Genomic DNA, 25,108 nt, shown 5'->3' with positions numbered 1-25,108 from the left:
CTAAGGCCAGAGGGATGGACTAGGCTGAAAGGTGTCCTGCCACCAAAACTCACACCGGCAACCTCAGGATGTGAGCTCGTTTGGAAGCAGAGTCTTTGCAGATGGAATTTGTTAAAATGAGGTCATACTAGAGTGGGTCCTAATCCAGTGACTGGCTTCCCTCTAAGGGGGCCACCTGAAGACACAGAGATACACAGGGGAGAAGGCACATGAAGACAGAGGCAGAGACCAGAGTGACATACCTACAAGACAGGCAACACCGAATGTAGAAGAGGGTGCACAGTTCTCCCTCAGAGCCCCCAAGAGGGACCCCACCAAACTGACACCTTTATTTCTAGTTCCTGGCCTCCAGAAATATGAGAGAATAAACTGCTGTTGTGGCAAGCTACTGAGGTGGTAGGAACTTGCTGCAGCAGGCCTTGCCACTCACACAAAGTGGAAGTAGGAACTAAATCACGAAGTCCACAGCTTCCCACATCACATGCAATGGGAGGCCCCTGGTAGAGAACATGATGGAAATTGATGTTAGAAAGATTACTATAGCCATGGAGAAGGGAAGCCGGTGCAGGGGAGAGAGACAAGGCAGGAGGTTCCCGCAGCAAAGCGGCCAGAAGTGCTAGGCACTGGACTGAGAGGCAGCAGAGGGGGAGGGGGAGGTGTATGGAAGAGCCGCCGACAGCCAGGAACAGATGCTGCAGTGCCCTTTTGGAAGCAAGGGTGCTGGTGGCAGTGCCATTGGTTGAACTACAGAAAACAAAAAGGAACGGATTCCCAACAGAGGGGAGTGAGGTGGGAGGCAGACCCAAGAAGATGACAAATTGTGAACATAAAATACTCAAGAATTCAAACCCTAGTAGAGATGTGAGGAGGTAACTGAAAATAAAGGGGAAATATCCAGCTGACCTTACAATTCAGGATTTTGTAGCACACAGAGATGATCCAAGCCAAGAATGGCTGAGCTCATCCAAGGAGCATGTGTAGAAGGAGACAAGAGGGCCAGGGATGGTCATGGGATCCTAACAGCAGGGTTGGGCAAAAAAGAGAACCCTGGAAGAGATGGGAAGAAATGGTCCAAAAGTAGGAAGCATGTAAACCAAGAACAAGCTGTATTAGGAAAATGACATAAAAAGACACATGAGGGCAGTCCAGGTGGCTCAGCGGTTTAGAGCCTCCTTCAGCCCAGGGCCTGATCCTGGAGACCCGGGATCGAGTCCCATGTCAGGTTCCCTGCATGAAGCCTGCTTCTCCTTCTGCCTGTGTCTCTGCCCGCTCCCCTCTCCTTCTCTCTCTCTCTCTGTCTCTCATGAATAAATAAATAAAATCTTAAAAAAAAAAAAAAAGACACATGAAAGATGACTGCGCTTGGCCACATGTCGTTCAGACAGTAAGATAATTCCAAATGTGGGAAGTCATGGGTGAAGGGCTACCCAGAATGGCTAGTGCATCCATGAGCAGCTTCCAGAGGACAGGGAAGAAAGGTGGTATACTCCATTCCACTCTGCACTCATGGGAAGACACCCATAGGCTTCATGATTCAGACATTCTGGGAGGGTCCTGGCACGAGGAGAGGTCGACAGAAGACAGGATAGTAAGCATGGCGTTTATGTGTGCGGTGGAAGCAAGGACGAACTTTCCTAAAGATCTGTGTGAAAATGGAATGAACTTTCCCAGGAGGCAGGGAGTTCCTTTCAATGAATCACCTGGGAGGGCTTTAGAATTCTAGATCAGGGGCAGGCAAACTTTCTCCTGCAAAGGGCCAGACAGTAAATGTTTGTGAGCCATAGGACCTCTGGTGCATAGGCGAAAGCAGACACAGGTAATGTGTAAAGGAAGGGGTATGGCCGTGTTCCAATAAAGCTATTTGCAGAAATAGGTGATGGAGGGCCTAGATTTGGCTGGAGCATGTAGTTTTTCAATCCCTTGCTCTGGATCCTTGTTTCTCAAAGAGTGGTCCACAGAGCAGCACCTTCAGATTACCTGGGAACTTGTTAGAACGAGTGCAGGCCCGGTCAGACCTACTGACCCTAAGCCTACATTTCAACAAGGTCCTAGGTGACTTACACAGACACAGAATCTGCAAGATACTAGGCAGTATCAGCATCTCCTGGGAGGCTGAACAAAACCAGATTCCTGGCCCTCAGGTAAGGCTAAAGTTTGGAAACCTCTGGTCTGGGAGCCTCAGGGGACCCCTCCAAACTAAATTTCTGTGAATCCACTTAAAAGAAATAAAGACTTTTCCATTCTACTAATCTTATTTTCTTGTTCTGTTGCTTTTGGGTTTTGTTTTGTTTTTTCAAGGAAAACCCTGCTGTCTTGTTTCAGGAAAAAAAAAAAAAATCTTGCCTAGTAGCTGCCTACAGGATAAACTTGAACAAAGAGAACTTGAAAAAAGGGGGGGGGGTCACTTATCAAACAGTCCTACAGCACCACCTGCCGGTCCCCTCGAATGCACACACATTTCAATTAAAAACTCCCTTAGAGGTTACCAGAAATGGGGAAGAAGAAAGGAGACGTGAGTGAAAGTGGTAGCTGAGGACAAATCACAGCATTAAGAATACCAAGGCCACAAACTTCACACTGATAGATACTTAAATATTACAGCGAGCAATCTCTTTGCAGGGAGCCTGGGCCTCCTGGTGTTAAGTCTGGTGTCAGAACTGAATTGAGGAGTGTTCACAAACCCTGTGCCTCGAATCCCCTCAGGAGACCCAGAATGCTCCTGGAGAACGAGGTCTGTCCTGAACAGGACATACAAATCGCTTCATTCCCCTCCTCCCTTCCATATATGTGCTCTGAGCACACACTGTGGGTGATGTGCTGTCTCAGAAGCACACTGATGAATGAGATCTGGGCATAATCCCTACCTGAGTGGAATGTGCAGTCTAGAAATAAAGAATCAGTTAAGTAGGATTAAGGCAAATAACTGCCACCTCCCATGGTTGTTCCAGGAAAAGCACAAGCTGCTTTGGGAATGCCCAAACAGACCAGAGTGTGGTGCGCCCGTGGTTCTGCTCGGCCAGCACCCCATTTTCAAGATCTCACTGCCTTAAGGCAGGTTGTGCAGCCTGTCCACGCAGAGGTTTTGTGTTGACCTGCCTGGTCTGGCCCTGAATGAGATCTGACTTGGCAACAACCCTCACTCTGGAGGTTCAGAGGAAGCGTCCAGGTGGCTAGGAACATTTAAGCTGAGACCAGAATAACACGTTAGGAGATAGCCAGATTGGAGGCGAGGATCAGGGGGAGGTTTTCCAAAGGAAGGTGTGTGTGAGACAGCTAAGACATGTGCGAGCTATAGGAAGTCGGGGTCCCTGGTAGGGATGGGCCTAGCAGGGAGGCTGGGGGGTTCGCAGGGGCCAGTGGGACAGTGAACCTTGGTAACCAAAATAGCTTGTCTTCTGAAAGAAACACAGACATTGTGTCGGGACAGTGGAGGGTTTTGTTTAGGGAAATTACAGTCAGAAAGGCCAAAAAAGGACCACCTATAGTTATGTGGAAAGAGGTAAAGGAGGAGCAGGAGTGAGGGCAGTGGGAAGGAACACTGAAGGAGTCTGGGAGGGAGAAATGGCCTGCTGGGCCCTCAGATTCCTGGTAGGTGTCAGAGTAGATCCCTCTACAGAGCCAGGGATCACAGCAGGGACAGGCAGGGAAACGGACTTCGGCTTTGAGCACGTGCTGGCGGCACATGCTTGGTCATCAGGGAGCACAAGCTCAGGACACAGGGGGGTGGGGTGGTCAAATTTGGGGCTCAGGAGGGGCAGGGGTGGCAGACAAAGACCTGGGTGCTGATGGCGGAGGGGAGGAAGCCGAGAGAGGCGCTGGGTGAGGTGATCCAGGAAGGGGGGCAGTGTGAGAAAGGGAGGTGGTCCAGGACAGAGCACCGGAGGAGCCCTAGCTTCTCAGTGCTGGGCAAAAGAGAAAGGACCTGCCAAGGAGACCGTGCGCCAGGAGTCCAGAGCGCTTCTGCAGCACAAGTGCATGGCCGAGGGCTGGATATCACAGAGAAGTTCAGTAGGACAAGCCCCCGGGGTGGGAGTGGAGGAGTGTTTGTTTATACAGCAACAGAGAGGTTGCCGGTGATGGTGATGCAGTGAGGGCGGCCTGTTGGACAGATGTGCCAAAGCGTTCGCGGGAAGAGAGCTTGCAGGAAGGGGAGGCTGAGGATGCGGAGGGAAGAGATGGGGGACGAGGTGTTCCTGCAGCCAGGGGGGTGGGAGACTCCAGAACAGAGGTGGGACACACGGTGGGGTGGGGGCCAGCCCTTGGTCAGGAGATGGGGGGCCTCTTCCATTTCTTGGAAGGGAAGGAAAAGGTTGGGGCTGCCCTGCCGACCTCTGATCAGTCTGATGGCAGGACGCTGCGGATGTTCTCATGTCAGAGCTTCCGTGTCCTCTGAGAGTGGTGGGGGAGGGCCCCTGGGTGGGAGGAGCTGGCCGGGAGTGGGGTGCCCTACTTCAGTTCCAGGTGATGACGAAGGCAGGGTGCGGGCAGCCGCAGGAACGGAGGACACAGAGAGGGGGCACAGTCCTGGAGAGCAGAGGCTGGCGGGCTGCCTGCCTCACCCAGGTCTCACCGGCCGGAAATGCCTGTGAGCCGTCACCAGAGTCCTGGATGAACGAGGACTGACTGGGAGCGTGACAGCAAGGGACAGGAGTGGAGAGGGCGGCTGCGTGTCCAGAACAGAGAGGGAGCCGGGCTGAGGAGACGCACGTGTTCACGGCCACCTGGGACCACGGCCTCGTGGTGGTCCCCCGTTAGTTCCCCCACTGGACGGCTCTTCTCCTACAAAATCGCCTTCTGCATGGAGCTCAGGTTCACCGCCTGGCAGCCAGCCCGGGTGAGGGCGCAGACTTCGGAAGCCACACACTAAACCCGCACCTTCTCAGGCACAAAGGCCGCTGAGATTCGGAGGCCACGTGTTCTCCCACCGGCCGGCCATGGGGCCCCGGACCCAGCACCTACCCTGTACCCGCAGGTGTCTGAGAGGGCCCTTGCCAGCTCAGCAACCACAAGTCCACTGAATGTGGAGAGAACAGAAGAAAACCATCAGGAAAAACTTTTGACACTTTGAGAAAGGACCCAGCAGCCTCACATCCTGGCAAATACAAGACCTGCAAGCAGGGACTCGCACAGGCCCCGGACACCTGTGTTCACAGTGGCATTAACTGCAGAGCCCTGAGGCGGAAGCCACCCGAGGGCCCGCTGAGGGATGTGGGGACAAACAAAATGTGGTCTACGCACACGACGGGGTAGGACAGAGCCTTAAAAGGGGGGAATTCTGATCATGCTGCCACGTGAGCAAGCCTGAAAACACCACGTGGAGTGTGGAGCGCAATCAGCCAGACGTAAAAGGACACATCGACCTCAGCGATAGGAGGCACATGGGAGAGTAGACAAAAGACAGAGAACGGTTAGAAGGGTACATTTCATGCAGTGTGTATTTTATCACAATTTAAAAAAAAGCTGACAGAAGAAATCAATGTGAAAATAAAGCAGCTAGGATCACAGAATCTGGCCTGGCCAGCAAAGCCACGCGGACATTCAAATCCGACGTAGGACCGCTCTCTCCTCCAATCAGGCTGGAGCCTCAGTCTCTCTGACCACCTGCTTCACTTCCCTAGGGCTGCCATGGCCAGGTCCACAAGCTGGGCTGTTCAAACCCCCGTTTCCATCAGAGTTTGGGTAGCTGGGCATCTAAAATGGAGGTGCCAGGCCGCTAGGGGAGGACCCTTCCCTGCCTCTTGCAGAGTGTGGCAGCCAAATGTTCTGTTCTAGCTTCTGTCACACGCCATCTCCTGCCCAGTGTGTCACATCTCCGCCCTCTGTATATGTCTGAAGACACTAGTCCTAATGGATTAGGGACACTCTACTCTGGTAAGACCTCACCTTAATTCCACCTGCAATAACCCTATTTCCACAAACGGTCCCATTCGAGGGGACAGGCATTAGGACATCAATACATCTTTTAGGGTTCCACCCACAACACCAACCGTAACAAAGACTTCATCCCCATGTCTTGGCAGCACCTGACACAGGGCCTTCGTTACAGGGTCTCCTGGCTCTCCTTCGCGCAGCACACTGTTCTCGTTTTCCTCACGACCCCCAGCTCTGACTCCTGCACCAACTCCTCCTCCTCTGGCAGCTCACAATGTTGAAGCGCCCTCAGATAGTGTTCTGTCTACACTCCCTCTCTAGGAAAGCCCACCCCAACACACAGCTCAATACCACCTCCCTCTGACACACTGCTATGGGACGCGTCCACACCCCTCCTACCCTGGACCTCCAGACACATCACAGCCCGCTGCCTATCTGACACCACTCCAGGCATTGAGCAGCTCTGATGTCACGTGTTCAAGCAGATCCTTTTGGTTTCCTCCAAAACCTTCTCCTTCCCCAGACTTCTTCCAAGTAGTGAACGGCCTCCCTGTCACCCAGCGCCTAAATCCTTGATTGTGCCGTGTCTGTGACTCTGACCTTTCCCTCACCCTCCACGTCCAGCTGGTACACCTTCTGAGATGCCCAGAGTCTTTCTGTTCCTGGCCACCTGCACTACTATTCTCTCGGCCCACAGAGCCAGGAACCACTCCTGGGAGCCAAATCCAGCCACAACTCTCCGTGCACACATCATCTATCTTGGCAGAGCTGGGGAGCTGTGGCTGATGCGTGCCCCACCAGGACAAGGAAATGGACCATCTGGCCCTTCAAAGAAAAGTTCACTGACCCCTGGTCTAAACACTGACGTCACCTGGGGCCATCCTTCAGTATAACCCTCTAGTCAGCAATAAAACACCTGTGTTGCTTTTTGACTGTTCTTTACCTTTCTGGAGATGAGAGCTTCCCTTCTTTTCTGCCTCCGGAATAAAGGCCTCACCCTGTGCCTGCCAAGTGGCTCCCTCCCTGCCCCCATTCTCTCCTGCACTCCAACACTGAGGATAAACTCCTGGAAACACCAAGATCCCCCACTCAGGGACCTGCAGTGGCTCCCACTGTCTCCAACATTTAGCCTCCACATCTGTTAAGTTTTCTGAGGCCCTCTATAACCTGGGCTGACCCTGCAGAGTCAATCACAACCCCACTGCCCCCCAACAGGACAAGCCAGCACCCTTCCTTCTCCCAGCAGGTGTCACTGGCCCTCCCCAGGCAGTGCACAGTCAGCCTCTTCTCTACCTTGCTGCCGTCAGCATTTATGTGTATTCTATAACGCCCTCCTATTACAAAATTTCCCACATCCCCAAACCTTCCCTCCGGCTACCACTCAGCTTGTTCTTCATTCTTCCTTTTCCTAGCAAGAGAGATTTTCTGGAAAAAAAACAAAAAATCTGAAGAAATTGTCTATTACCATCACTCTCATCTCCTCCCGTCCCGTTCACCCACTGCCATCTGGCACCCACGCCTCTCCTAAAATCACTCCTGCCAGAGTCACTAAAGATTTCACCAAGGTCAGTAAGTTTGTTTCATTCCTCCTATATTGTCGCCTCTGCGAGAGCACCGAACAGAGTTCACCGCTCTAAGGACACTCTCCTCTTGGTTTACACGATGACCCATCGAGCTGTCTGATTACTCCCTCTCAGTGTCTCTCTACGCATCTGTCTTCTCACCTCCCCTGCAACCAGACAGGGAGTTCTCTGAGGAAGGGGCCACTGCATGTGTGGCTCTCTGATGCCATGCATACACTCTAGTATATGGCAAGCGGGTCTTCAAGGAGTTGGCTAAAATCAACTCTCCAGCATCTATTGTTTTCAGTTCAAGAATTTCCACTTCTCTTGAAATTCCTCATATTATCTTAATTCTTTGACCAGATTATTCAGTGATTATTTAAATGTGTATCTGATCAATCTATTATCTTGATGTTCTGTGGGTCTGTCTCTAGTTCTGATTTTTCTCTTGGTTTTCTTGACATTGGTTATTTTTTTTGATTGACCACTGAAATTACATGTGAAAAACTGGACAAAAGTTTGAGGTTCTGGATGAAGTTACTTGCCTCCTTTCTGCTGCGGGCTGGTGGGCAGACTAGAGACACTGACAATCCTCCTATCTCCTCATTCATTCAGTACTGAAATGATTCAAACCAGGACTCTAGCCGCCATGAGGGCTTGTCTAACTTAGGATCAGCCTTTGCTCCCCAGGAATGGACTTTCAAGTCTGGGGTGATGACCAGGGTCCCTCCAACTTGGCTGGTCCCAACTCTAATTTTTGCCCTCAAACCTGTGAATCTGGAAAGATCTCTTAGCCAAACTTTCTTCCAAATAAACTAGACTACTAGCACCAGAAAGAGAGCTCCTCAGTCTCTCACTGACACTGGAGGAGGCGGTTTGAACAAGTGATTCCAAGACCGAAGGCTTGGCTGCCCACACTGCTCTACACAGTTTCTCTTTCTCCACTGCAGGGGCAGTAGATGGCCAGGGACCTGATTCTAGTCTTAGAGCCAGCAACTAGTCCTGAGTCCCCAGCTTGCTGCTCTCTCTAGGTGCCCTTCACTTTACACTGCATCAAGATCCTCGCATTTCTTCCTACTCTAAAAGTCACAATTTCTAACATCTCTGCCAGTTCTTAAACTGAACAAGCCAGATTATACATTCTTTTTCTGTGGCTCCATCAATGCCCAACCCAGCAACTAGTTACCACCTCCTTTCTCCTAAGAACAAAGGGATCTAAGCTATAACTGCATGGATTTCGACTTGTAAACACAGTTGTTCAGCTTCTGGAACTATGCCCATCCATATTCTTATTCTCTGTTGGCCTGGCTACTAAGACACGAAGGGCTGACGGAGACCCAACTGACACTAAGATTAAAAGTCAAAGAGAAAAGCCCAACCCCAAAAAAGAAAGAAGTCATTGTAGGGCATCACTGTGCCTGATGGCATGTAATAAACAAACAGGGGAAGAGGCCTGAGTCATAGCAAAGGACTTAAATTGTTCTTTTTAAAAAAGAAGGATGCTGTGTGTTCCATAATAGGTCAAGGCTGGAGAGAGTCAAACTTCAGCTTCTGGCTTTTCAGAAAATAAAATAGCATGCTTTCCATAGTGGAGGAGAAAAGAAGAAGAAACATAAATCTTCTACTTGTTTTCATGATGGACAACAGAACCAGTGATTGAAAATAATGACTGGCTGATGCACAGTCCTACTTCTATACACACAGAGAAGACCTAAAGGAGCCACTTCATTACACAGAGAACATTCTCCTGCACAAACTTGCCAAATCCAGCTAATTTCCTCACTGCCCATCTTCTATGTACCCCCCCACCCTTCCCCCGACCATGGAGTTCCTGACTGTCTGTACCTCTTTTCTGTAGGACACTGGTGTCTCCCATGCAGTGTGCCTTCCCTTCCTTGCAACATCTGGACCCAGCCAAAAGCAAAGGAATCTATCCCGAAGACTGTGTTACATCCCGAAGACTGTGTTACAGCCAATGCCCGCCCCCCCACCCTCCCGCAGAGAATCATCACTAGGCTTCCCAATGCTCTAGCAACACATTGGCTAGAGGAAACTAAATTGTATGTTGGCCCTTACTTTTCCCAAGGGACCCTGTGACCAGTGGAAAAGGCAACAGCCAAAGCTAGGTTTGAGTCCTAGCTCTGCCCCTGTCTAACACTGCCCACCCAGGCATTCAGGAGGCACTGAGAGCCTACTATGTGTCAGACGCTGTAGGGCAGAAAGAGTAGAAAGGTGACTTAGACACAAGAGGCAGCCACTTGAATAGGGCTAAAATCCAAAGAGTGCCTCAGCCCCCCCCATTGGGCTAGTGAAGGTTCCTACCAAGTAACCTCTGAGGTTTCTTTTGACTGGAAAACACTATGGCTGTATGATCCATGTTACAGCACTGCTGGCTGGCGACACACCTGTGTGTGGCTGTGGACTGGCATAGCCTCTCTGGGCCTCCGTTCTCACATCTACAAAGCAAACAGGTGAAATGTGCAAACATCCCCAGTTACCTTATGCAGCCACAGTGGAAGGCGTCCAGAATCGCCCTGCAAGGAGTCCTGCTGAACAGCAGCCCAACAGTAAGAATCCACGAAGGCAGCCTGCCGCCAGGAGAAGGAACTTGGGGAAAAACAGCTTATCTGAGTACCTGAGAAGCAAGAACAGATGGTGCCAAATAAATGAGTGCAGAGTATGGACCTTTCCTCCTTGGCCCCCCTCCCCACCTCAGGTCTCTCAGTATTAGCAAAGTCATGGAGCACCACGCCAAGAGTAGGTCAAAGCTAAAGCCCAGTGCCCAGCATCATATTCAGACTGAGAATTTAAGACATTTTTGGTCGACAGTGGTCATGACAGCAGCTTGGGCTCAGCTGGGGTAAGCTCTGGAAAGAAGTGCAACCACCATAAAAAGAAAAAGTGGGCAGGAAAAGATCCAAAGCCAAAAGTATAGCAGGGAGACATGTACAGGGCCACCTGAATTGGGTGAGGACTGAGACAAGGGAGGGTTATGGAGCAGGGGGAGGAGGAGAAGGGCTGATCAGAAAACTGGACTACAGGAGAGGTCCTTCAGAACAGAGAAGTCAGGACTTTTAGCCTGACCAAGGAAGGCCAAAGGAACCTTTGGGTGATAGATCATGGGATGGCAAATTGTTTTTTTGTCTCTTCCAAGAAAAAAGGTGGCATAGGTGAGAGCACAGCCCCAGCAGGATAGTGTAGACCTGCAGACAGGGGATGGGTTTAGGGTGAGGTGGCGGGAAACATGGGGGAGCATGTGCCTACGTATGCAGGCACAGTAACCAGAGGCTCAGGCCCAGAGCAGCCACACTGCCTTCCACACCCCGCACAGCCTAGCAGGTGCTAAGTGCTCGTGCTCTGATGCTGGTTCTTATTGCCACCCAAGCCTGCTGCTCATAGCTGGGTGACCTCAGGTCACTTCACTTTCTGAACCCAAGGCTCTCCAAACGGACAATGGCATTAATGCCTGCATTCTCTGTACACTGCCTGGTTCCCGGCAGTTGCTCAGGAAGTATTACATCCTTCTCTGTGAACTAGCAGGCTCCATTATTGCTTTACAGAGCAGGGGCATGTCCACCCTACAAAGAGGGGAAAGGATGGTAGGAAGCCACTGGGGTAGGCTTCCCTCATCCCTGGGGCAAAAAAAAAGTCCCAAAGGGTAACCTCCCTTGGGGAGGGGGTGGGGCTTTTTACTTGTGGTAGGAGAGGGTAGTAATGGAGGTTTTCCAGGGAGCAGATTCTTGCAGTGGAGGAGGTACAATGGGCCCGGAGCACCACCCCCCCTTCATCAGGTACTTCTACACCCACAGATATCAAGAAAGGACTCCTTGGCAGGAGCCCTTAGAAGAGATCACTGAGGGGCACCTGGGTGGCTCAGTGGTTGAGCATCTGCCTTCGGCTCAGGTCATGATCCAGGCCCGCATCAGGCTCCCCACAGGGAGCCTGCTTCTCCCTCTACCTGTGTTCCTGCCTCTTTCTGTGTGTCTCTCATGCACAAATAAGTAAAATCTTAAAAAAAAAAAAAAGAGAGAGATCACTGAAAAGTCCCATATCATCAGAAAGTGTCCTATGATACGGTAAGTTCTTGCCAGCTAGGAATGGCTCAAACATGAGTTGGGGGTAGGTCACAGGTTTCAAGGACCTTTCAATGCTCACATGTTAAACTTGGGTTCTTGCATTTTTTAAAAAATAGACTAGTCGGAACAACACAGGGTCACAGGACTCAGGCCACAAAGCTCTGGAGTTAGCATGACTTTGCTAAGTGCTGCCTAGGCAGTCCCACCCACCAAGGCTTACTGAGCGAGCGGCAGACACACGGGAGGAAGCCAGGCCCAGGTCATAGATGGATGGTTTCTGGTGAGCTGCTTACTTGGCAACATCTGTCCAAATACTTTCTCATGAAAATGGACACTGCTACTAGGATTTCATGAAAATCTGTCTGGCCCAGGCATCTCTTGGTATAGTCCTGGCAGTACCACACAGCCAACACGTACTAACATTCTTTCTATAGGAAGAGGTGGGGCATGTCCTATCTTGGGACCTCCCAAATCTCTTCCAAGGCACTGGTGGAAACTGCCAGAGCATAAATAATTAAACTTTTTACACCACAGTTTCTGCAAAAGGGGAAGAAAGAAATATAACTGAGTCTAGAGAGACGGAAAATGAGGATGCGCTGAGCTCAGGAGTAAGTGTTCTTCATCTGGAATGGAAGGTCAGAAGAAAAGACATCAGACAACCAATATTCACAGGACACTAAGCAGTCCTTAAATCACTGCCTCATTTAAACCTCACAACCCAATCAGAGAGGGAGGGAGAAATGTATCTTATTTTCCTTTTACCCTGGATGAACCCAAAGCTAATTCCTAGCCAAGCTAGTAACTGGTAACAGCAGAATTTTAATCTCTTGATCTCTTAAAAACACTCTGGGCCAGTCACTCCAGCGAGGGCACACTGGGGAGGTCCTGGGAGCCAGGGCTCTGTCGGAAAGGAGGCGGTTTGAACAAGTGATTCCAAGTGACAAGGAGGGGCAGAGCTTTCTGGGAAGTCAAGGCCAAATCCTGGAAAGGAAACAGATCAAGCCCTGAGGTGTAGTCCCAGGCCTGCAATGAGAAACAAAGGAAGTCAAGAGCCAGGCAGCAGCGAGAGCCAAAGTGAAAGGTGGTGGTACTGAGAAGGGCAAAGCATGAGGGTGGTGGTAGGGGAGGAGACTGCCATGAGCTGGGTGGGTTGTGCAGCCCAGTGCCTCTGCCCCCTGGGAACAGCCCATCCCATCCTGGCTTCCAGGCACACCTGCCAGGGTGCTCAGCTGCTGCTGGGAGCCTAGGATGCTCGGGACCTGGATGGTCCTGACTCCTCTCTCCAAATGTACTTCCATAACTTCTACCTCATTCAGTCTTCAAAATAATATTGGGAAATATGTAAGGTGCTTTATATATTTTCCTAGTGGCCTTCCAGTAAGGAAAGCTTCCAGTTTCTCCCTCCTCTGGCTGTTTGAAACTATTCACCAGATTATTCTTCCTAAAAGCCCAGTTCTAGTCTTCACACTTCCTTGGCTCAACATTTTTTTGCTGGTTCCTACTGCCCACAGTATAAACCCAAACCGATGCTCCAATCCAGCCCAATCAATGCTATGGCTTGCCCAGGCCCGATCTGTTCCTAAAATCTGTGTCTTTCCTCACACTAGTACCTCTGGGGGGGGGGGGGGGGGCTATGTCTGACACTTGCTTGTTAAGTCAATGTCCCATCTACACTGTTTACTGCCATGGTCCATCTTTCAAAGCCATGAAACTTCCTCCCTACTGAGCTCCATCAGAGACATGCGCATCATCACCTTCAACTACGCTGTATAAACATGCATGTGTATCTTATCGCAACTCCACCAACAGGGTAGACACACATATACACGAACACACACACACACACACACACACACACACACAGTCTTTCTGGCTCTCTCAACTGCATATAGAACCCTGTATCAAATAAGTAACACTTGTCGGGTGCTTTAAATGTTTTGAACAACTATCATAAGTACTGTCTCAATGTTCAAGCATCCTGGTAAGATAGCACCATCCCATTAGATAGTTGAGGAAACAGAGCTCCCTGCTGACCCACAGCGACCCTCCAGCCACATTCCCACACTCTTCCCACTCCTCTGTGTTGTGTGATGGCTGAATGAGCACTCTGATTTCTAGGGAGTAGCTTTAGTGAGATATGAACTGTCTTTCACAACTGTGCAGAAAGCAAGAAAGGAGTTTCAGGTTTACACCAGGAACAAAGAACCCCACAACTTTCGACTTGCTGAGAGTCCAGAGGCTGCTGCGGGCTTTACTCTGATGTGTCTGGCCAGATGCAGTGAAAGATCGTGTGGAGGGAATGTGTGTTCACGTGCCCCATGGACGCGTGGCACCAGCTAAGTGAGGGACCCACACCACAGACATCTCCCCATCCATCCTCCTGGCCTTAGCCTGAGCCTTAGAATCTTAGAACTAGATCTCTTTCTTAAAAAGAACCAAATTTCTCCCCTTTCGTCTTTCCAGGATACATCAACCCAAAGCCTCACACAGCAAGTAAATGCATTCTGGAAGTCCCAAATGGGCTACTAGGCCTTCATTTGAAGGCACTGACCCCCAGGTGCAAACATGTTTCAAACCAGTGGGAAAATGCAAGAATGTCTATAGCCCACACTGACAAGAAAAAAAAAGGCACTGAGTTGAAACAACAGTTTTGTTTCCCCTTAAATCAAATTGACTCATCAGGTCTCTGTTTTCCACACCCAAACCCGAATTTTTCCTTTCTTAGAGAGGGAGGTGGGGTGGGAGGGACAGAGGAAGAGGGAGAGAGGGAATCCCAAACAGCCTCCATGTCTGACGTGGGGCTTGATCTCACAACCTCAAGACTATGACCTGAGCCAAAATCAAGAGTCAGACACCTAACCAACTGAGACACCCAGGCAACCCCCGTCCCCGGCTTTTTTTTTTTTTTAAGATTTTATTTATTTATGAATAAGACAGAGAGAGAGAGAGAGAGAGAGAGAGTGAGAGAGAGAGAGATAGGCAGAGACACAGGCAGAGGGAGAAGCAGGCTCCATGCAGGGAGCCTGATGCGGGACTCGATCCTGGGTCTCCAGGATCACGCCCTGGGCTGAAGGCAGCGTTAAACCGCTGAGCCCCCCTGGCTGCCCCCCTGCCCTGGCTTTTAAAGAGAACCCAACCAGGGCTAATCAAGTGTTTTCTTGTAACTGAGTTCCAAGTCCTCAGGTACTTCGCTACCTATCCCGGCTCTATAGAGCAGAATGAATGGTTTTCCCCTTCGAGGCCTAACAAATTAGAAAAGGCCCCATCGGTGCACAACGCTCTCACTAAATGGACAGGAATAACAGCCTGTACCTACCGACCATGTGGTCCAGGATGGGTGACCAGCAGACTGCACAGTCAAAGGGTACACACAACCAAGCTGGCGAACCTCAGATGGAACCTACGAGGCTCCTTTCATTCAGGGAAGCACTGATGGCATAAGCAACACAACAGATTAAGCTTGCTAAATGCAAGAGCAGAAGAGAAAAGGAAGCTGGAATCAGACCCTGCCTGCACGGAACCATGGAGTCAGCCCTACCCAAAAGAACAGACTGGAGAACTAAGTAGTAGTCTGAGCAGTTTCTTTTCTGTGGTGAGGAACCTTGAAAGTCTACACCACAGGAAAGAGGAGCTTGTGTAAACCCAGGGTAAAACCTGATGATTGTCCAGTGAATAAAATTCTCATGACCTGGGTACCAGGGCAAAAAAAGGCATGAAAAGAACTCAGTGTTCTAGGAAAGAGGCAAAATAGTACTCAATGTATTTAAATATTAGATTACTTTTAACATCTGAGATTGATTAACTCAAATACACAGAAAATTACAGAAAATAAGATAAGAGACACCCTGGAGTTTAAAGCAATATTTTGTTGTATTTACCTCTTTTTTTAAAAAAAAAATGAGCATTTTACTTGGATTTTTTTCAGACCTACAGAGAAATTACAGGAATACTGCAATGATGGTCAGCCAAAAAAAGGAAGGAAATCCTGCCATTTGCCACATGGATGGACTTTGAGGACATTATGATGAGTAAAATAAGTCAGAGAGAGAAAGACAAATCTTATATGATCTCACTTAAATGTTTTATCTAGTAAAACCAAACTCCTAGAAATGGAGAACAGTTTGGTAGTTGCCAGAGGTGGAATATGGGGGTGGGGTACAGGAAATGGGTGATGGTGGTCAAAGGGTACATACTTCCAGGTATAAGGAAAGAAGTTCTGGGGGTGTAATAGCACAGTGATTATTAATATTAATAGCACAGTTAAAACTACAATACTGTATTTGTACACTTAAAAGCTGCTAATAAGCAAACAGATCTTAAAAGTTCTCATCACAAAATAAAAGACTATGTGAGGTGCTAGATGTTAGCTAAACTTACTGTGGTAATCATTTTAGAATATATGCATCTGTCAAATCATTACATGGCATACCTTATATTTATACAACATCATATGTCAGTTACAGCTCAACACAACTGGAAGAATTCCGTAAAATCCATAAACATGCATAAAATATAGTATCAGTATTTGAAAAAAAAAAAGAACATAATAGTGAAATCACAAATACTCAACTACTGTCAACATTTTGCCACCTGTCCTCTCTATACATGTATACATAATACATAATTTCTTTTTCTTCCTGATCAGCTTGAGAGTAAGTTGCAAAGGTCATGACGCTTTTTCTCAGAAGTATATATCTTCTAAGGACAAAACATTCATATATGACCCAGTACAATTATCAATTTTTTTAAGATGCAATACTGCTATCTGTATTTGGATTTTCCTAACTCTCCTTTACAGAAACTTTCTCCCCCTCCTCTCAGGATCCAATCCCACACCAGACACCATGCATTCAGATGTCACGTGTCTTTAGTTGTCTTACCCTGGAAGGGTTCCATAGCCTTTCTCTGTCATCTGCGACCTTAACAGGGGTGAAGAACACAGGTCCTCTGTTTTGTGTGATGCCTCTTGATTTATGTTCATCTGACTGCATGCTCTGACCAGGTTCTGCACTGCAGGCAGGACTCCCACAAATGGGTATAGGGCCTCTGCAGGACACCTCAGGAGGCACCAAACATCAGTTTCCTTCAGGGCAAGTGATGTCACATATGACCGTTTCTTGGTTAAGCTGTTGTCAGGGCTGTGCCGTAAAAATGCCTTTTTCCCTGAGAAATAATTTGAGTGGAAATCTCTGACTGTGGACGTATCCCATTCCCCAGCAAAGTTTTCACCCCGTGGTAAATCAGACGCTTCTGCTGGGGTTGCAAATAGTTTTCCAACCTTATCCTTCCCTCTGTGTTTGTTAGTCACCATTATACTACAAAGAGGAACTTCCTCTTCCTCCAATTTACATTTTTCAGTATCAATATGGACTCATATAGTCTTTTTTCAAAACTTTACAAGCTGTCGCTGTTACCCATTTTGATGCTCAAACTGTTTCAAACCAGCTCCCATGTCCTTTGACACATTCCCCTTCATTTCTGAGCACTCTGCACATCATGGCCCAAGATGTTCTGGGTTCCTCTTATACGTTCCCTGCCCCAGCCCTCCCACTGGCCATTTCTTCAGGGAGCCCTTGGTTCCTTTTAGTGGGTAAGAAAATGTCTAAACCTAGGGATGCTGGATGTGCTCATTGCTACTGGGATGCCATTGCTCTTAGCTGCCTTCAGCAGACACAGCAAGGAAATCAGTGAGGTGTGTGTGTGTGTGTGTGTGTGTGTGTGTGTGTGAGAGAGAGAGAGAGAGAGAGAGAGGGACGGAAGGAGAGAGAGGGAGGGAGGGAGGGAGAGGGAGAGGGAGAGAGAGAGAGAGAGAGAGAGAGAGAGAGAGAAAGAGAGAGAGAGCTTATGCTGAATATTCAAATTCCAATTTAACACCATGGCCTTCCCCCAGTCCATATTTGTATCTTTTATCTTTTACAGAGAGACCCTCTAGATACCAAATATACCAACATAATTACTCATTTTCTCAACCCGAAAACTCACACAGAATAATTTCAGAATCTTTAAAGCAAATACATTTTCTGATTTTCATTTTAAAAGGTTTACTCTGGACGCTGTGTCAGTAATTGCCCATCCAGAGTCAAGAATAGAAGCAGACACAGGTCAAGAGTCTATCGCCATCGTGTAGGTGAGAGATGGTATGAAGAACCAGTCACAGCACACATTGGCTTCCAGTCTCTTCTGTTACCACTAGGTCCTAGCCCAGTCTGGGCACAAACACCTCTGCTGGGATGCCACTTATGTGTTAAAAAAAGAATAGTTGTCCTTGGCAAAATCACACAAAATCTGTACCAAGAGTATTAACCAAACAGCACCAATCCTGATAAAAACACACTAGTGTGATGAAGGGGTGTATAAGGAAGGCACCCAAGGATAAAAAGCAAAATGCACAAGGACTAGAGAGACCTGCCTGGAGGCATTTCTAAAACATGACACATGGCCAAATGGAGCCAAAAAGAAGAGCCTGTGGCAAATGGGCATCGTGTATACTCCAAGGCTTAAGAACCAGTGTGACTCCCCCATTATGCTGGTATTCCCCTGTGTACCCATCACACAGAAGCTCTTCCCATCACAGAATCGCCTACTAAAGGAGAATGGGAGTCATTTATTAAATACTATGATTAAATAGGAATTAAATGCTCTTGTTCAATTCAATGAAAGAGCCTATGGACTGGTTATCACTTAGTTCCATTTGTCAGATGCAGAAATAAGGCTCAGGGTAACTTCCAATGTCAGACAGTCAATACCGGGCATAGGTGTGACACAATCCTAAGTGTGTGGCCCTGCTCTTTGTCCAATGTGATGACAACCTGGGAATGAGTGACCAGGGAGGAGAGAAGATGGAGGCAGGGCAGGGAGGAGTGGAGAAGAACAGGTGCTGCGGGCAATGCCAGGCCAGCCAATGACACAAGAACCTGCAGGAAATGGCCAGCCTCAATCTTCCCAGAAGCCTGGGCCCACGCTCCAGGCCTGAGTTCATAAGAAAGTGTCATCAAAAACCAGAGCCAACCAGAGCCAACCAGAGCAGCCCCATGTGGTCAACAGCTGGTGCGTGAAGACCTACCCCCAAACACTTACTGCTGTTCTGTGCAGAATAAGATTGTTGGCAAGGTGAAGGCGATTGCAGGCATGGGCTTTACTCAGTAATGATGGAGGCTGGACCCACACAAGGGAAGGGACAGATCAGATAAACTGTATCTTCTGAAGTGTCATAGGGGGAATAGGAGATTTGAGAGACAGAATAGGTTCTTGTGGCAGTGCCAGACTTGCCGCACCTCTACCAAAGGAAACGTGGTCTTGACTTCTGCATTGTAAGAGTGTGGTGGGGAAACGAGGCACCATTTCAAAATGAACATAAGGATTCTGCCCAAAAAAGGATGTCAAGGGGCATGAGGTCAGCCTAAGAAAAATGTCGAATGAACAGGTCATTTAAAGGCCACGAGCAATGTCAGAGACACTTTTAAGTCGAAAAGGGTTAAAAGAAAGCTACTGTCTAGCCAGCCTTCACTGACACAGGGGTCTAATCTGCATGGGACCACTTGACAGTCCAATTAGATAGAGGGAAGGCCTGTGAGCTACAAGGAGCAAATTAGGTACATCTATAAAACAGGGCTCTGGCCTCTTTATTCCTGAATATTGCTTTTAACAAACATCTCATTATGCTGAATAGCCACTGGGTTTTCTCTTTTACTAACAAGTCCCTTAACCTCCGTGTACCTTATTTTTCTCATCTGCAAAACCTCACAGAACTCCTATAAAGATCAAAGGAAGGGACACCTGGGTGGCTCAGTGGTTTAGTGCCTGCCTTTGGCCCAGGGCGTGATCCTGGAGTCCCGGGATCACGTCCCACATCGGGCTGTCTCTGCCTCTATCTCTTTTTCTCTCTGTGTCTCTCACGAATAAATAAATAAAATCTTAAAAAAAAAAAAAAGATCAAAGGAAATGCCTGCTATAGCACCAGCACACAGTAAGAACTCAATAAACAGTAGCTCCCATTTTTATTTCTATGCAGCAGGCACCAAGGCAAGCGCTGGAGACAGAGAGACAGTTTCCTTTGTCACATCCTGTATGACTTTCTTTAGTGCACTTAGAATGATCTGAATTTCACCTGTACTCACTGGTTTACTCGTTTGTCATTATCTTCTGTGGCTCTCAAACATCTGCACCATGAAAGCCTGCCATGGATAACTGGGATCTTAGATGTAATGGGGCCACAGCCTGAGACTAGACCCAACATTGTTGAGTCCTTTTGCATAATCTCTCCCTCAATGATGGCTTTTAAAAGCTAGCTTTGGGTTCTGGCAACAAAGGAACCCTACTGTGTAGGAGAAGGCCTTGAGTGTCTCAATCTGGTAATGAATCAGAGATTAGTGACTCCAACAAAACGAAAAGAACTTACAACTGTTACTATTATTTAGATAATCAGTCATGAGACTTCTTTGCAAATACAAAGGCATTCTGAGTAGACCATCACGGGTTTTGGGGTAAATGCTCTTTTCTCAAGAAACCTCAGAAAAGAAGAGAGACATCCAAGTTCATCTGAGCTGGGTATTTAATGGCACAGAGCCTCTGTGCCAGCAGAATGTCAGAGAGAGCCAAGGACCTTTGCCCTCCCCAAGTGCTCTCTTCTTCCTGTATCTACTATGGGGCAACAGAAAAGAGATGTTCTCCCTAAGGTACCCAGAATTCAATAGTGCTGAGCTCAACCCAAGGAGTCACTGAGCATCTACTGTGTACATAGTGCCATGTAGGACACACAGGGGATTCAAAGCTAAAGGCGGCATGATCCCTGTCCTCCGACAGCTTACAGTCCAGTGAGGGAGGCCAAGACTAAGAACCGCTAATGATAAGAGACAAAACAACCTGCATAAAGATAATGGCTAGGCCATGGCAGGTATTTCTATCTGAAGGGAGGAGGACCCAGGCTAGGGACCCGGCACAAGCAAACACCTGGAGTCTTCCAAGTTCACAGATGGTTATGAAGGGGAGCAGACCACTCTGGAACACAGAGTCCAGCTGGGGGTCAGGTAAGGGCCATCCTTGCAGACTTGACTCTATGGTGCTGGCAGGGAAGGGCTGGCAGGATGGGGTGGGGGAGCTGTGTTTTAATGTCCTCAGGGCTGTCATCCACACAGCCATGGTTCTGATGACCCACAGAGGCCGAAGTGCTGGGCTGGGAGGGACTGGCCATGACTGTTACAGAGCAGGTGGCCTCCCCAGCAGGGATGCAAGCAGTGGGGAGGACGATCCCACAGCAGCAGGGCCCAAGCCCCAGCATAAACGACCAACTTCTGTGCTGGGGTGTGAGCCTGCCTTGCTGCTCCTCACTCACAAGGCAGGTGAAGGGCCGAGTACACAGGTTTTGGAATCAGAGCCGCTTTCCAGCCGAGGTCTCACAGTGGATGGGTCATCTGCCAGGATTGAACCCAGGCAGTCTGGTTCCCAAACTCACTTCTCTTTCTTCCTTTCTTTTCTTTCTTTCTTTCTTTCTTTCTTCTTTCTTTCTTTCTTTCTTCCTTTTTTTCATTCATTCATTCATTCATTCATTCATTCATTTGGGAGAGGAGAGTGAGTGATACAGAAAGCACAAATGGGGTGGAGTGGCAGAGGCAGAAGGAGAAGCAGACTCCCCACTGAGCAAGGAGCCACCGTGGGGCTGGCTCCCAGGACCCCAGGATCATGACCTGAGCTGAAGGCAGACACTTAACCAACTGAGCCACCCAGGTGCCCCCAAAACTCACATCTTAACTATCCCACAGTCTCTTAAAAGTGAAAAACATGTAACTGTCCAGAAGGGTTGCTGCTTAACAAACACTGTGCTCAGAGGACGTAGCACACAGGCAATGTCAGTCTATGGCAGCTTCATCTGGTAGAGAAGTGTTACCCAAAATACACAAGGAACTCTTAAAACTCAATAGTTAGGAAACAAACAACTGAATTAAAAATGGGCCAAGGAGTTTAACAGACACTTCACTAAAGAAGATACACAGATGGAAAATGAGCATATGAAAAGGGTCTCCACATCGTATGTCCTCAGAGACAGGCGAATTAAAACAGGGTACCAGTGTATGCCTCCTGGAGTGGCCAAAATCTGGAACACTAGCAATACCAAATGTTAGCAAGGATGTGGAGCAACAGGAACGCTCGTCCATTGTAACTGGGAAAGCACACACAGAGATACTCAGAAGACAGTATCTTATAAAACGAAGCATATTTTACACACGATCCAGCAATTGTGCTTAGTATTAGCCCAAAAGAAAACCCAGGTCTACACAAAAACTATGCATGGATATTTACGGCAGCTTTACTTATAACTGTCAAAACTTGGAAGTAGGGATCCCTGGATGGCTCAGCAGTTTGGCACCTGCCTTCAGCCCAGGGCGTGATCCTGGAATCCCAGGATCAAGTCCCACGCCGGGCTCCTTGCATGGAGCCTGCTTCTCCCTCTGCCTATGTCTCTGCTTCTCTCTCTCTCTCTGTGTCTCTCATGAATAAATAAATAAAATCTTAAAAAAAAAAAAAAAACAACTTGGAAGTAACCAAGGTGTCCTTCAAAAGGGAAATGGATAAACTGTGGTACAATGGGATAATGGGACACTCAGCACCAAAAGGCAATGAACTATCAAGCCATGAAAAGACATGGAGGAAACATAAATATATATGACTAAGTGAAAGAAGCCAACAGGCTATAAACTTGTATGGTTCCAACTCTATGACACTGGAAAAGGCAAAACTAACAGACAGTAAATGATCAGTGGTTGCCAGGGGTTGGGGGGTAGGGCGTGGGAAAATAGAGCACAGAGGATTTTTAGGGTAGTGAGAATGTTCTGCATGATACCATAATGATGGACACATGTTGTTCACATTTTTCCCAAGTCCACACAATGTACGACTCTTGCAGGGGATATTGATAACGGGGAAGGCTATGCATGTGTTGGGGCAGGGAGTATAGAGCAGATCTCTGTACTTCCCCTCAGTTTTGCTGTGAACCTAAAAATGCTCTAAAAAAGTAAAGCCTCATCAAAAAATGTAAATGTGTATGTTTACATATGCACACCCAGGAGCTGTTAACACTGGTCCTAAAGACAGCAGAGGAAGGCAGGCAGTAAGGGCAGGCACAAGTGTCATTCCCCTTCAGGACGCTAACCTTCCACTGCCCCCACCCCCGGGGGCCTGGGCCAGGCCCTCCCAGAGCTGCAGCTTTTCACAGGCCCATAGCAGACAGGGCTTCCTGCTCCACCAGGTGATGAGCACCAATTGCTGGCTACCTAGGACCAGGCTTCCACACCAGCTCTGGCCCACTCCTTCCTCACCGCCCATGCCAGGCCAGGCTTCAAGTGACCATGAAGCCCCAGAGCAGAAAGCCACTGAATGGGACCAGCTCGGGGCCTTCCCAGATCAGCTCTAACATCCCGGGAGAGGCTGGCGAGCCCCCGCGTGCTCACAGCGCCCCCACTAAACTTTTATAAGATATCCTGGGCACGTGGGTGGCTCAGTGGCTGAGCATCTGGCTTTGGCTCAGATAGTGATCCCAGGGTCCGAGGATCGAGTCCCATATCAGGCTCCCTGCAGGCAGACTGCTTCTCCCTCTGCCTGTGTCTCTGCTTCTCTATGTCTCTCATGAATAAATAAAATCTTAAAAAAAAAACAAAAACTGTCCCATACAATGTACCATGGCAGAGTCCAAGACACCTGTGACAATCCTTGATCTCCAAGTGCACAGAGATCATCAGTCCAAATTCAACTGCAATAGCCCCTAACTAGTGTCTCTACAGCTGCAGTCCATTCTCACGGTGTACCTGGGGCAAGGTTTTAAAATTCGTATCTGATGATGCCCCGTACCGCTAAAAGCCCTCTGACTGCTCTGGATCAACACTAAAATCCAAATGCCACAGTTGCTCCATGACCACCAGGCCCTACCTGCCTCTCTCATCTTACACCAATCACTCCTCCCCCTGTTCCACAGGCCCCAGTAATACTGATCCTGTTCCCTTTTCCCCAGAAATAAAACCATGTCTGTCCTCCCCTAAGAGGCTCCGCACAAGCTGATGGGTAACTCAGTCCAGCGCCTCTCCTCATCAAGCCATCCCTAATGGGGAGGCTCCCCACCAGGGCACCTGTTCCAAAACACTTCTCATAGCCAGCATGCGGCAGTTACTGGGAGGCCATCCCCCCGGCCAGGCTGCAAGCTCCCAGGGGCAGTGCTCAGGGATGGGCCAAAAGGACAAGAACACGACTTAATGGAAACAAGATGTGAAAAAGAGTAATGACCCTAAGGTGGGGCAGGAACCACAGCACCAGAATCAAGAATCAGAAGGGTCCTGGAGGGCACCCAATAACTAATTTGAGTCCACTGTCCTCATGTTGCAAGGGCTCAGACTGATTCTGGGGCCAGATGCCTTTTGGGCACACATGCGCCATGCAGCTGTTCCTTGCCATTAAGCTATACAGGCATTCCTTCAGTTCTTTAACAGAGCATCACTTTCCTGTTTCGGTATTCACTCCACTGTGTGCAGAAAAGAAAACTGAAGGCATAAGGCTCAGTGAGTTCAGAGAGACTTAAAAGGAATGATGCCTCATTAAGAAGAAGAATCGCGGGATCCCTGGGTGGCGCAGCGGTTTGGCGCCTGCCTTTGGCCCAGGGCGTGATCCTGGAGACCCGGGATCGAATCCCACGTCGGGCTCCCGGCATGGAGCCTGCTTCTCCCTCTGCCTGTGTCTCTGCACCTCTCTCTCTCTCTCTGTGTGACTATCATAAATAAATAAAAATTTATAAAAAAAAAAAAAAAAAAAAAAAAAAAAAAAAAGAAGAAGAATCGCAAGATCACCAGGCTCTTTCCTCTAAGGGACCCAGGGGAAGGGACAGGAGGCTAGTGAGGTCCTGCCATCCAGGCTCCTCCTCTGGAGCTGAGCCTCCTACAGTCCTCTGAGTAGGGCCTGGGCATGAGTGAGAGCCGGAGAGAAGTGCTCACCTTGGCTGTGCTGGTTTATCATGATATTGCAGAACACCTCCAGATTGCAGATGCTTAACATGCACCGGCTTCAGCGTCAAGCAGCATGTACGAAACACAAGCCAGGTACCAGGCTGTTTTCCATGTATTATCTCACTTAACAGGCATCATTTTCTGTTTTGAAAAGAAAGCCTGGTCAGAGGAGAGGTGAGCCTCCCCAAATGAGGGAATAGAACTCTCTCTGTGCTTTTTGAAACTCTAAGGACCCTTACACAACACAATCATCAAACACGCAACAGATGTTAACATTTAGAAGAAAGAACTTTCTGAAAGACATCTTAACATTTCCCAAAAGGTATTTGTTAGTTCTGCTCACTGACCAAACTTAAATAGGGAACAGAGGGAAAGGATCTTTTTTTTTTCTTTTTAACTTTCAGCTTAAAACAAATAAAAAGAAACAGGATAGATTGGGGTTGGGGGAGATTTCATAAGGCAATGATAACCAGCTGAGGCCTGATGGTCTCCCTAAGATCAAATACCCAAGGCCACAAGGCACCAGTAAATGGGCTGGAAAGAATGAGCAGTCCCTAGAACACTGCTCAGTGTTACAGCCAGAGCCCAGAACTATGTCTTGTGAAATCCCAGTGCA

The 25,108-nt window shown here is 48.5% G+C and overlaps 1 protein-coding gene across 3 annotated transcripts in view; it reads right to left on the bottom strand.

Moving 5' to 3' along the window:
• The window catches only part of PANX1 (pannexin 1), a 49,521-nt gene that overhangs the window by 10,479 nt on the left and 13,934 nt on the right, over positions 1-25,108 (bottom strand). The window contains exons 2-3 of one of the 3 annotated variants that reach the window (XM_072795023.1): positions 24,481-24,633; positions 9,932-10,068 (exon numbers count right to left, since the gene is read on the bottom strand). In XM_072795023.1, the coding sequence (XP_072651124.1) occupies positions 9,932-10,068; positions 24,481-24,541 (198 nt within the window). In that variant the 5' untranslated portion in view covers positions 24,542-24,633. Of the gene's footprint in view, positions 1-9,931; positions 10,069-14,825; positions 14,924-24,480; positions 24,634-25,108 lie in introns of those variants that run through there. The other 2 variants (XM_072795024.1, XM_072795022.1) reach the window with 2 other exon arrangements.

The sequence above is a fragment of the Canis lupus genome, chromosome 23 (genome assembly GCF_048164855.1).
Source record: "Canis lupus baileyi chromosome 23, mCanLup2.hap1, whole genome shotgun sequence".
Taxonomy (NCBI): domain Eukaryota; kingdom Metazoa; phylum Chordata; class Mammalia; order Carnivora; family Canidae; genus Canis; species Canis lupus.
The sequence above is the reverse complement of the archived record's forward strand: the minus strand, read 5'-3'. Positions and strand labels throughout refer to the sequence as shown.